General features: G+C 34.4%; 2 protein-coding genes across 2 annotated transcripts in view; both read left to right on the top strand.

The window, feature by feature from the left end:
* Position 1: 1 nt before the first annotated feature.
* LOC106110695 (nucleolar MIF4G domain-containing protein 1-like) lies at positions 2-2,101 on the top strand (the record flags this gene model as incomplete). Its single annotated transcript, XM_013292595.1, has 3 exons — positions 2-28; positions 697-828; positions 1,789-2,101. Coding segments are annotated over 3 exons (456 nt in total), but the record flags the coding sequence as incomplete, so codon positions are not given.
* Positions 2,102-4,266: 2,165 nt separating this feature from the next.
* Positions 4,267-13,910, top strand: part of LOC106110694 (phosphatidylinositol 3,4,5-trisphosphate 3-phosphatase and dual-specificity protein phosphatase PTEN) — a 36,537-nt gene continuing 26,893 nt past the window's right edge. The window contains exon 1 of the mRNA XM_013292594.1: positions 4,267-4,967. Coding sequence (XP_013148048.1) covers positions 4,736-4,967 — 232 coding nt within the window. The 5' untranslated portion in view covers positions 4,267-4,735. The remainder of the gene's footprint in view (positions 4,968-13,910) is intronic.

Below are 13,910 nucleotides of genomic sequence, written 5' to 3'. Positions count from 1 at the left end.
GCTCTGCCGCTGCCACAGGCACTACCAGGTCATTACTCCCTTTTCTTTGGACTAATCTTCTCTGTTGACTAAGAGTAGGCACCTGGTCAATTCGCTTTTTTGGCGACTTTAGGTGCAATTAAAAAAAATGGGTAATAAAAGCCACACACGAAACACTCTTATATTATATCCCCCCTTTTCATAGTAAAAAGATGGTACATTAAAAAAATACTCAGTAATCTAGTACGGATAGAACCAGAAAGAGAGAAGCAGGACAGACCGAGAAACTTAAGGCATGACTAAATCGTAAATGATTACTCCACGAGAAATAGTCAAAAACTACAGCTAATAGCAACAAAAGTTGCCTTTATTTTTTCAGCCAATACAAGAACCTGTCATTTGAATATTTGAATTTTGACATTTCTAATTCGAATTTTCCAGACTGTTGAAATAAATTTTTTGTAACACGATGCGGATGAAACCGCACGGGAAAAGCTAGTATATGTTACTAATATTAAAAATGTGAACGTTTAAATAGATATTTGTTGATATATTTTTGTATCCAAAACTAATAAACCGATCTAAATTTAATTTTTCATAGAAGTAAAGCATAGTTTGGAAGCGCGAATAGACTACTTATTTTTTTTTATTCCACGCGGACGGAGTCGCGAGCGAAAGCTAGTGATATTCTAAATGATAGAATTTCTTATATTTCAGTTGGCATTCCAGTTCTCAATATGGGATAAGATTAAGGAGCTGGAGTCGGCCAGTAAGCAAGTGCTGACCAACTTGGCGCAGCTTCTCGTACACTTGATCATGGAGAAGGCTTTACCCTTATCTATACTTAAGGTAAACATACAGAACTTAAAGTTCACTTAAGTGTAAGTATTGGGATTGTTAACAAAAAATCAATCAAAAAATGGGACCCACCTGCATTACCTTTCGGATAAAAAAAGAATTATTAAGATCGGTCCACTAGCGGCGGAGTTACGCCGTAACACACATAAAAACATACAGACGAATTGAGTACCTCCTTTTGGGAAGTCGGTACAAAAAGACAGAATGTAACATAAATAAAGCGGTTCTCGAATTAGGCTATTTTAACTAAATATGTCAGAAAAACGAAAATTTACTTCAATCACAGCAAATTATTTAGTCCAGTAAATTTTGTTTTATTAATCGGCAAAGTGTAACGCGTTAATTATTTGCTAAATAACTATGAAACTCCTTTTTTTAATCGAATTTATTACGTTAAAATTGATTTTGCATAACACTATTTGTGTACTGCGACAATAGTAACAAGGGTAGTAATTTAGTTACTAAATGTATTCGACTAAACTACTAGCTTAATGTGAACAAAGCATAAAAAAATAAGGGCCTTTCGCACCAAGTTATAAATTGTTATAACAATCCTATGTATAACGAGATGGAAATATGTATTTTGTAACCTTATCTGACAGTGACGTCATTTTTAACCTATCTGATCCTCTATCAGCCAGTGGTGGGACAGGCCCTAAGAGTTTTTTTTCAAACTGAAAGACGCTAGTTTTCCCATTAATAAATTAAATTACGTGTTCATCATCTTCATCAACTTGCCCCTATCCCTTTTATCGGCACAGTATGTGCTGCTCTTCCATACATCTCTATCAGCCGTCATATCTGAATCCACTCCTTTCTTAAGCATATCCTCTTTCACACAATCCATCCATACTTTCTTCGGTCTTCCTCTTCCTTTGTAGCCATCCACATTCATTCTTAACACTTTCAGATTTTTACGTGTTCATTTTGTGATAATTATTTTTTCCACAGATAATACAATTTTCTGATCTTAACAAGAAGTCAGTGCGCTTCATGCGTCAGATTCTATTAGCTGTGATCATGAACGCTGATCTCCAGCTGTCTCTCGAGGTGTTCCACAGGATATCCAAGTCTCCGAAGCTCCACATGTTCCGTGAAAGCCTACGGCTATTTATACAGCATTTCCTTATTAAGAACGCAGGCAAAAAGAGTACTATACTAAGTGAAGATGAAATGGCAACATTGAAAGAACGAGCCTCAGAAGTTGATAAAATATTGACTTTACACGAATCTAAACTTAAGTTTTGAAATAAACTTTTTATAATAAAAATTTTGTTTTATTTAAATATTGTCTATGCTCGAATTTAATGGATTTTGAATTTTTTGCTGAAGTAAATCGCGGCAAAATAGTCAAACAAATCTTAACACGTCGCTTTTTAAGGCAAGTATTATTTGACAGACGTCAAAATTGTAATGGAAGGCTATAAGACGCTGTTACGTATTAAAATTTTCCAATATTCGGTCCTTAGATGAATAGCTTGATGGCATTTTTTTATTACATGATTCAAATGTATTTACATTTTTTTTTTAAGTTTATACATTTATAGAAATGGCGGGAATGTAATTAGTTGCCAAGCACATTATCAGACGCGTCTGCCAAGCTTATCAGCTGATTACTTTATCGATAATATCTTGTACAAATTCGACACACGCAACGAACGCGCGTTTCTCATGCAACATAGAGGTTATGTGCGACTGTTAAAATATATTTTTGCATTAAAAGCCTTAAGTATTCGAAATCTCGATATTTTAAAGTATAGAATAGTCCCGTGAAACAAGATGTGTTCTTAGTTTCTTCTGTTGAGGTTAACGATAAAGCAAAAGGTGGCAACACACGTAAAAAAATTATTTTAACAAAGTAAACTGAAACAAGTTATTTTAAGTAACTTTTAAACGAGAACATTACACGCTAATTCGACACTTATTACATAACCCAAATTACTGAATTAGTTATTTGACGCCACTTTTCTAAAACTACACTCGTCGTTTGTTAATATCCCTGACGTAGCAACGACGGCAGCGTTTTGTAAATCATTACAATATGATACGTAACACATAGGTATCAGTTTTCAGCAACTAAAGGAATTGTGTAACCTCATTGGCGGCAAGCGGTCTCAAAAGAATGCTGATAACATCAAAACGATAGTGTGAATAAATTTATATGTTGACCCTCTTTTGCTTCGATAAGGAATATTGTAATGAAGCCAGTCGTTCAAATATGGCTTTAAAATTAATATTTATTAAAGATATGGCAGGGGATGGGACAAATAGGGGAAGTACTAAAAAAGGAGTGGTTAAAATAAAATGAATATCTTAAATAGATACTGGTAGACTTTGCAAGCAGTAAGTTAATAACCTGAATAATTGAAAACGTAAGCAATAAGCACAACAGAGTGCAAATTGGCGCGGCTTATAAAGTGGGTGTGGTAATTAGAGGATAAATATTTAGTCAGATGATTGCGTCAATACATCTGTCCTCTAATATAAATAAAAATCAATGTTTGCTGGTTCCCGATGTGTTCCTAATCCATGGAAAGGTTTATATAGAACAGGGTTTCGTTTTCCTGTCCTAAATAATAAAACCGTTTATTTAGATAATATTTTGTGGAGCACAAAACTTGTTGCGCCGACCTTACGGAAGTGGGATAAGGAGAAAGATGATGATTTGGATAATCTAAATGTACATCCCTTCTGTTCTAGAAGAGTTTCTGTTCCTCTGGAGCAGTTGTCATTGATCATTGAAACTATATCTAAGGCAACTACATATAAATAGAAATTGTATGCACGGCCAAGTATATAAAATGTAGAGTTTACGTAAATTGTGTTTAACGACCTACCTCTCTATTATCCGTTTATTTTATTACTCTAACAAATTGAGAAATGATAGATCTGTTAAGCTTGAAGGACAGAAAGCATTATTATAGCATAAACGAGCCGCATCTTGAGAGAGAAAAAAGGAAGAAAGAGGAGAAGGGAAAATGTTCGGGTGCGTTTTCCTTGGTTCGTGTTTTTGTTAAAGTTTTTTTTTTATTAAATATAAATTAATTGCATCTTCTTATCAAGTTCCAATTTCATAAATATTTTTTGTTTTTATAATTCAATACATTTTGGTTTGACATTCCATATTAAGGTTTCAGAACGAAAACATATGTGGGTAAAACAGTTTGATTAAAACAACGCCATCTATATTGTATAGAAAACGTGCAACACTTGTTAATTTTTTTTATCTTGCTTGTGATTTAAGTTAAAATATAAACAAAATCTAATTTGCATTAAATACCTTCAAGCGTTAGCCTTTCATCAAAGGTTAAATATAACTGTAAAACTTTGATAACATCAAAAATCTCAAACAAAAATCTGTCTTTCCAATTTTAAATATTCGCGCCAATCATATGCAATGATCACGCCACCTTGCGTTGAAAAATGGAAAGTTAAATCCACAGTGAACAAAGAGAGCTAGCTAGCCGCTACTAGAAATTAAGGTTGTGTTTTATCTCTGTCCGACGAGCGCGTACGGGTCGAGCGCGAATGGGACGCCTTCTGCACTTTCGGCCATCAATTCATAACCATCTTTCTTTCTTGTGCAACTGTTCCTCGTCGGTCGTGTTCTATGATCTAGTGTTAATGCAGGATGGACGCCATTCGCGCGAGATAATTTCCACTCCTGCCGTGTAGATAGTGTTGCGCGTGAAGTGCCGGGAGTATGCTATAGTGTCTGGTGCGTCAGGGTGGTCTCAGTGCGACGAGGAGGTTGGGAGGTCGGGAGCTAGGGAGGTCGGTGAAGGCGCTCGGCGATCGGCTGGGCATGGCGGGCGCAAGTTAGCGGGCGGGAGCGGCGTCCGCTCGCGCTCCGCCGCCGGCCCGATGAGCGGGGCATGCTCGGCGCGGCGGAGGTTTTATGGGTATTTGTGTGAGCTGCCGGCGCCGCGAAAGGAAGGCACCCGAAAAGGGTTGGGTGCCGCGAGGACCCGCGAAGGGCGCGGCGGCGGCCGAACTGCTGCCACGGCGCGCCGACCTGCCAGCCATGGCAAACTCCATCTCAAGCATCAAGATGAATAACCCCTTCAAGGTCATCGTCAGCAAACAGCGGAAACGCTACACAAAGAACGGCTTCAATTTGGACTTAGCATGTATCCTTTTTTGTGTTTCTAGTGATGTGTGAGATTTTTTAACGCTATCTTTATCTTCGAATCGGTGAGTTGCTACCTGTACTATTTGTCAATGCATTCGTTAGGGCTTTGGTGACGATATTTACTCAGCAAAATTGCGGCGAAGCCTGATAACCTGTCTCGAGCATCCTTAAATTGTTCAAGGGCACATAGAAATATAGCGTGCACGTCGCCTCGGCGTAAACTATTCGACGATTTAGTCTGTTTTTGAGGTTATAACGCGTCTTAAAACAATCAAATTGCGCTCAATTTTTCACTCTCAGATTAATAACCTATAAATGCGACAAATTGTAATGAAATTTTATGTTCTTGTATGTAGTGTTTAGCTCTAATATTGGCACTTTATCCATCGAATAACGTAAATAGACAAGGCTAGTGCTTCCAGTACAAGCATAGATAATATTCAACTCCATTATCTTGCATAGCAACAGTGGCCCTAGCACATATCTCTATAGACTTAGGATATAACATGATTCTAAGACACATGAACTGTTTGATTATCATAGTAAAGAATGTCTGATATGCTTTATTAGCTATATACAGTATATTTTGATATATAAGATCCCTTATAGACTGAATTTGAAATTATTCAAAGTGTTCAAACTGAACTATGAACATAGAATTATTATAATGGTTATAAGATTTATTTCCTTATTGTAGGCCTTGATTGAACATGTTTATTATAATTCTGTACAATAGTTTTTAATAAATAGTTCCAATATTGTAATAAATCATGCCTCATGAAGGTTAAGTTCATATTGACAGTCAATTTAATAGTAAATTTATTTTTGATATTGTTAGAGGAACATTATCAATCTGTAGTTACTATAAAAATCATTTGTATGAATAAAATTAGACACAGGCCGAGTTAAAACCAATATTCCTCTGCCATCCATAATTCACAAATGTAATGAAGCAGAAGCTATCCATAGATTTTGCATTTGCAAATAATTAGCTTACCTTTAAGGCAGAGGAGTGGACACACAGATAAAGGACAATTGGTACACCATTGTGGTTGTGTGGTAAATCTAAAATTTACACTAAACTTCAATAGTACATTTTTGTATTTACTGCTAAATAATAGCGAGTCTCCATTGTCAATCAACCTGTTGTAACATCTTTTGCTACATTGCTGTACTTGTTTTCTTAAGTAATGTTGAGAAAAGGTTTATACATAAAATAATTAAAATTCATGGTACTTTCTTTTACCCATGACTTCATCTGCTAGGAATTTAAAAAAACTATGTAGCATTTTTGTTAATATAATGTTTGTAAGTCAAGGGCTTTTTACCACATTTGGCTTCAGTCTACTTGTGAACACGGTGCATGCAACTGTGCTGAAATATCAGGAGGTCATACAACCCAATTGTGTGGTAAGAAACCTGTATCTTACAAACATTTTTTTTTTCAAAATCATGACAAAGTAGCATACATTTTCTTCGAGACCTATCTGTGCCAGATTTCATTCAGATTGGTTAAGCTGTTTCGGTGATAAACAGTAGGAAACAGCTATATATCCGAACTTTTAAAGAAACTTTTTGAAGAATTTTTAAAATCGTCCCAGTACTTTTCGATTTACTTTAATATATGTAGAAATCCAAAAATACTAATTACAAATCTCTATTAGTATAATATATCTCTTTATATTAATAGTAGCTTTCGCCCGCGTCTTCATCCGCGTGGAATAAAAAACAAAAGAAAGTGCCCTATGTGTTCTTCCAGAATGTCCTCTACATCTCTATAACCAAATTTCATAGAAATCTGTTCAGCGGTTAGGCTACAAACTTTAACAAATATCTATCCATCCATCTAAACTTTCGCATTTATAATATTAGTATGCTATATATGTATGACATACATAATATATTTTAATAGTATATTGGCAAGTAGTGCTGTTTCTCTGTATCAGAGTGGAGTGATAATGTTATCACAGCCTGCATTGGTCAATGACCTGCGGTATGCTTAGCTAAAATCAGCTTGCTATTGTTGACAAAACCACAATGTTTATGATGAAATTTAGAAAATTATTAAGTATTTATTTGAAGAAGTTAAACTTAAGTTCAGGGATTAACTGATTTTCTAGTACTGTTTGTAACAAATTAGGGTAGGCAGTAATGATGAATTGCTTGAATTTTAATGTATTTAACATTATTGATATGCTTCAATAATCCAAATCAATTGAATACAATACTAGCTGTTGCTCACGAATTCGTCCATGTGAAATTAAAAAATATAAATGTAGTCTGTTATTCACTGATAATGTAGCTTTTAATTCTGGAAAAATATTTGAAATCAGCCCAGTAGTTATTGAGTTATTTCAATAAATACGTAAATACAAATTTTTCCTCTTTATAATATTAGTATAAACAAGGTGTGGCCTAAACAAAACTTTAAATGAATAAACCTAAACAGATTAAGCCTTAAGGTACAGAATATCATAGTCTGTACTAATATTATAAAGAGGAAAACTTTGTATTTTTGTATGTATTGAAATAACTCAAAAACCACTGGACCGATTTTCTTTCACCATCAGAAAGATTATTTATAGTATTATAAAGAAGAAAACTTTGTTTGATTGTTATGAAATAACTCAAAAACTACTGAGCCGATTTCAAAAATTCTTTCATCATTAAAAAACTATGTTGTCAGTAACATAGACTGTGTTTTATTATTTTTGAATTTGACGCGGACTGAGTTGCGGGCGACAGCTAGTTAACTATAAATTTAATTATACATTGTGATGGTTAAAGTTACCCATTAATTTATTCATTCTGTTAATATGATGACATGTTCTGTCATTTGGCGTTCCGTCAATGCCAGGTGCGGCGGGCGGTCACTTAGCACCGTTTTTTGGCAACTACATTGTTTGATGTTACGCTTAGTGGTGTCAGAAAGCTATATTGTTGCATTATTGTATAAGACTTAAGGTGTGGTTACACTGGAGTATATAATATAGTATACAGCACCTATCTATATGTTTTAGTATAAGATTTAATTCAACAATTAGTAATATGGTGCAACTAAATCCAATTCTAGTTTATGCAAAAATGGATTAATTGTAAAATAGCGTAAAAACTCTAACACTATGAGAGAAAACAATAAGATATAGCACTTTTGTTCTAATTGATATTTTATTGTTTCCTCTTGTTTGGGAATACAATTGTTATCCTCATTATTTGAATCTACTCCTTTGTTTTCCCATATTTTAATATAATAGTTTAATACATGGCTAAACTTTTTTTCCTTGTTACTATGTGTATGCCATGCATTTTAATAATTTTTTTTTAATTAAATTTGTAAGTTTATACAGTCCAATGTATCAGCACCTTTATGCCACATTGATATTAATTTTCAAATCACACATTAGAAAACCATATTCACATAATGAAGGTTTAATCAAAAGGTCATCGACCCTGGCCTTAATGTAGTCGCCGTCACAGTATTATGATTTATTTTTTGTTTACTTTGTAAAATACACTCGGCGTGTCGCTTAGCAACACAATCTGCGGTTGGGTACTTTGCACATGTTATGAGCGTGCGGATTTTATTACTTACGGCTGCTTAAAATAACTTGATTCCGTTTTTATGGCTCGCTCGAAGGGTATGGATGTTGTTTTAAATTTTATTTACATGGTGACCTTGATGCGTGCTGACAGTCACACGTGATGGGTTAGGAGTTAGTAAGTTGTCAATCCCTCAGATTTTTAGCTTTCAATCAATAAACAATTACAAGTGGAGTGGAAAGGAGAATCTACTCTAGTCAATAGAAGACTTATTATCCAACTGACAAACATGGTTCGCGTGTAGTTTCGTAGTTTTTTTTATGTAAGTTTAATTTTATGTAACTTAAATGATTTTTACGAATGAGGTGTCATTTGAAAATAATGGCTTATTTATTCAAAAAAAAAAACTTGAAATTTTTTTTCCCTGATTTTACAATTATGGGCATGTTTTAGTCAGTAGGGGTTTTTTGTTTTTTCTTTTTAAATAAAGGTTGTATTGATGGTAAAAAGTTTAGTTTATCCGTAATAGAATATTGTTAACGTCTGCATTGTCGCGAGCAGCAATCTTACTTCTTACTAATATAAATGCAAAAGTTAAGATGGATGTTTGTTAGAATTTATAGCGTAAATGCCTGGACAGATCTCGATGTACTGGCAAAGATGAAGAGCATAGTCTAAGAGAACACATAGGCTACTTGCTTTTTTTAATTCCACGCGGACGTAATCGCTAGAGAAAGCTAGTTAGTTTTACTGTTTTGTTTATGTAAGTGTACTTACAATGTAAGTAATCGAAATACGAGGAATCCTACATAGTTTAAAATAATGAATAGTGAAACGAAGGTTGTCGGTTTTGCGGCAAGCTATTAGTAAGTAATTAATTTTTCAATTAAGTAACTAATTGTCCGACTGATAAATCATCAACTTACCCCGAACGCTCGTTATAACTAATAGCCGGTGAAAAAACAGGGTTAAATTAACTATGTAAAAATAGGTATTAGAAAATTCTAAGCTAGTTGAGGTCCTGTTTGTTTTTTACATGTTGGAAATTTACTCATATTTTCATGGTAAAGACTGTAAATCATACTAATATTATAAATGCGAAAGTTTAGATGGATTGATGTTTGTTAGACTTTGTAGTCAAAACTGCAGAACGGATTTCGAATAAATATGGTATAGATGTTGAGGATAGTCTGGAAGAACACATAGACTATTCGCTTTTGTTTTTTTTTATTCCACGCGGGCGAAAGCTGTCATAAACAATTGTAAACTTACCTTAAGTTATTACAGCCGAAATTTTTTTTTTTACTTCTTATAAATGCGAAAGTTTAAACGGATGGATGGATGTTAGAGTTTGTAGCCTAAACTCCTGAACAGATCTTGATGAAATATGGCATAGACGTAGAGGATAGTCTGAAAGAACATATAGGCTACTCACTTTTGTTGTTTTTAATTCCACGCAGACGGAGTCCCGGGCAAAAGCTAGTATATTATAGTTATGGAATAGAGACAACATTAAGTATTAGTTTTATCTCGGTAATGTTTTGTGGCCACTCTCGCCGTTTTGTTGTCACGTGATTGTCGATCATCGTATGATGGTAATCGATTCAAACAGAATCGTCACGGCGGTACTGATGGTTGATGTTTACTCTATGCATTTACTCATTAATTATGATGGTTACTAAGTCAATGCAGATAGATATTTTGAAGCAGGTGTAGATTAGATATGGAGGGGGTAGTAGTTAAAAGTGGGTTTATTCAAAATAAAAGCTTGTAGTTACTAAGTGATTAGTTTTGCCCGCGACTCCGTCCGTGCGAAATCTAAAAATATACTTAGTATCTTATGTGCCCTTCCAGACTACCCTTCTAAAACCCCCCTTACCCTGGAGATGCTCAAAGGTTTCTTTTGTAGTAAATTTGTGAATTGATTTTTTTTTGTATTAACGAATTATTTAACAAGAAATTAGAAGGTATAATAATGACATACTAAAAGTATATCTTTCGTTTTCAATATTTGCTGATTTTTGTTACTTTGTGTCTTCAAGTGTTAAGTAACTTCCCTTTTCACGTAAAAGCATCAAGACGATTGTATAAATACTAAGTAGGGTTGGGTAAGGTCGTGTGGGTCGCCTGTTTCCTGCGATCTTCGGTTGCATCTGCACGTACGCATGTCTGATAAGAGTATGCAGTTTATCCTCCGAGTGTAAAACGCGAGAGATGTTGCCAGTTGTGAGTGTGCCGATTGTCACGTACACTGGTATATAGTTTTTATAGTTATACGGTTAATGCGTAATATTGCCCCTTAGTAGTAACTGAATCTGTTTAGTGTAGATTAAGGGTTCACAAAACTGTATTGACGACCCGCTGTCCCCACGTGGGGTCGGATGAGAATTATAATCATCCGTACCACCTTTAGCGACAAGGGGACTGTTGGAACTTATTTTATTTCATGGCGGTTCCATCTGTCACCTTATTGGTGATAGTGGAACTAAAAGATGGGACTGATGAAACTTTTTAGTCTCGCATGGGGACAGAGCGGGGTGACGGTTGGGAGTAATCCTAATATTCAGCACTAGAATTTTCGTGGGGCTTTTATACGGTAATTGTGAAACCCTTTTCCACGCGGGATTTGTAGACACCTTATGGTCCATTTGGACCGCTTTTGGAATCACTGGTGTAGATATTGTATTGTTAAGCGTAGCACTCGGTGGTCACTTGAAGAATATCTCGTCTGTCCATACCCTACTCTATTTGGGTTCGAAGTTTTTTTTATGTAGTTTTTAGTGTTAGACCATATGTTTAAGTTTAATAAATGCTAAGCTACTAAGCTAATGTTAGTGTTTCTAACCGGGATAGTAATGTTGTATTAATGTTTGCATTTTTAAAGAATGCCTATCAGCTAATGCGTGCATAGTTATGAGCCTACTCTAAATATAAATATAAATATTTGCATTATAATTAATATGCGTGATATCTTATTCCGGTTGTATTTTTTTAAAATCTGTGGTTTCCTTATTAATGTAACAAAAAGCGTTATTTTATGTGTATCGTACGTCACCCTTACTTTAGGGTAGGCTCCGAGCCCCTCGGTGGGGACGTATAGTGAGCTGGTTATGATGATGATGATGTACGTTAAGGGAAGATGTATTATGCGTGGATTCGAACCTATGAACTAACAGCCAGCTGTTTGTTAAACTAAGATGACAATTTAATGAAACAGGTAGAGCAACTTTTTAATTCAAGATTAAATATGAATAGGGTACTTCTAGATTAGAAAGTTTTCTCGTTGTAAGATCAGGTTTTTTTAGGGACTTTGGTTCATTAGATCATGTCAGTCCCATAATGCCTTATACAAAATAACTAACAAAATAAGTATAATCAAAACATACAATAAAAGAAAATGAAAAAATAGATTAGAAAGTTTTCTCGTTGTAAGACCAGGTTAGCGTTATAGATGTCAGAGTGTCATTGTAAGGTCATATCTGGTGACAGTAACTTGTTTATTGTTCACTTATATATGGATTTTAAATGGTCTCTAAAGTAATAGAAAACATTGATGGCTACTTTTTTTTAGTTAATATATTGGTTTTGTACGAAAGTGATATTTGTGAAGTTTTAAATGTCTTTTTTGTTTATGGTAGATATTGTATTCTAACTGTTTAAATGACAAATTCAAAAGTAATATTTACTAATATTATAAATGCGAAAGTTTAGATGGATGAATGGATGGATGGATGAGAGTTTGTAGCCTAACCGACAGAATGGACGTATAGGATAGTGTGGAAGAAGTCATAGGCTACACGATATTGATTCATTCATTTTCACGCGGACGGAATCGCGGCAAAAGCTAGTCTAAAATATATGTATAAAGACATTTACATATACACCAATCATATTCACTAAAATAGTTCAACGTTTTAATTTTACTGTCGGCGCAGGTTTAAAAATTTTGAATAATTTTTTTTTCGACTACGCCTTAATAAAATCTTATATTTTTCTTAACAATTTCCTGTTCTTGCATAATAAAAATGAAGGTCTTGTTGAACTAAATGTTTAAATTACGGATACAATTTTATTCTTTTGGCATTTTAAATTTCAAGTTAGTTAAGTACTTAAAAAGGTAACAAGAACATAAATACCGAATTGGTTACGTATATGTATCTTTTTTATTCAATTTAAGGTACTCGGATAGTTATATAAAATTTTAGTGTTATGTGTCCTCATACATAGAAATAGTATGATACATGTTTCCTATTAATAGCGACGAAATACGAAATCTAAAACCAATTTTAAGGCTTAAGTATTATTAATTTTTGTTCTCAAAAATTAATGATCCCAGGTAAACCAGTTTGAGACAAAATATCAGATCACAATAACAAATCCGCTTTCACGACCATATTTCCATAATGCGGTAGCCAGGTTAATTAATTCATATAAATTTTTCACATGCTTTGACCCTAACAGGTGGGCGACATAAAATTTATCTCTAAACTAACTGTTCCCGTGCGGTTTCACCCGCATGAAATTATGAAAATTTTATTTTCTTGTTTTGTAAATTATTAACAGCCAAATGTCAAAATGCCATGACATGACAAACCTTAGCAATGTTGCTTTCTTGATGTTGGCAGCAACTTATGGTGTCTTTCCCACATTAGGGCTATTATCCAAAATATTTACTCCCTAAATTTAATGTCGTGAAAATATATAGTCTAAAGCGTGACGCTAGTTTAGGGCTTTTTATTTAAAAAAGTATTATTCAAAAATATGCTGTAATTGCTGAGATCTTAGGCAACAAAGAAGTGTGTGTTTACGCTTTATTATAATAGTATAGATTAACGTTTTCATCGCGTTGTGTACCTTGTCTTTTAACGAAAACTATCGTCATCTAGAGCTGCAAACACGAATATCCTCTGCATAGATATTAGTTAAGTTCCGCTGAATTTAATCGCAGCAATTAGCCAACGAAGGCCCAAGGCCGTGCGCGGTGAAATGGAATATACGCTCCCCGCCTAGCAACAAGCCGCTACGCGTGTCTCGATTATCTCTTGCGGCCGTTGCTAGCGATTTTTGAATAACTGCCTATTAAAACTTTCGGCACTCGTTCTTATCGAAACGGCTCAAGGTTCATTCATTTCTTTAGTGTACCATCTATTTACTATGTAATTGTCGTGTCTGAGTGTTTGTACCACATTTTTTTTATTTAATTGTTGTCATTATGCTGATTGAATCACCATTTTAGTACCTACCTTGTGGTAAAATAAGCATTTATTGCATTTTTCTTTACGTATTTATAGTGACACTAGCTGTTGCCTGCGATTTACTCCGCGTGGAATTTTTAAAATCGGCCCAGTAGTTTTTGCGTGAATCAAATATGTACAAAAATCCAGAAATCCAAATATTTTCT

The sequence above is a fragment of the Papilio polytes genome, unplaced genomic scaffold, assembly GCF_000836215.1.
Source record: "Papilio polytes unplaced genomic scaffold, Ppol_1.0 DF824191.1, whole genome shotgun sequence".
Taxonomy (NCBI): domain Eukaryota; kingdom Metazoa; phylum Arthropoda; class Insecta; order Lepidoptera; family Papilionidae; genus Papilio; species Papilio polytes.
The sequence above is the reverse complement of the archived record's forward strand: the minus strand, read 5'-3'. Positions and strand labels throughout refer to the sequence as shown.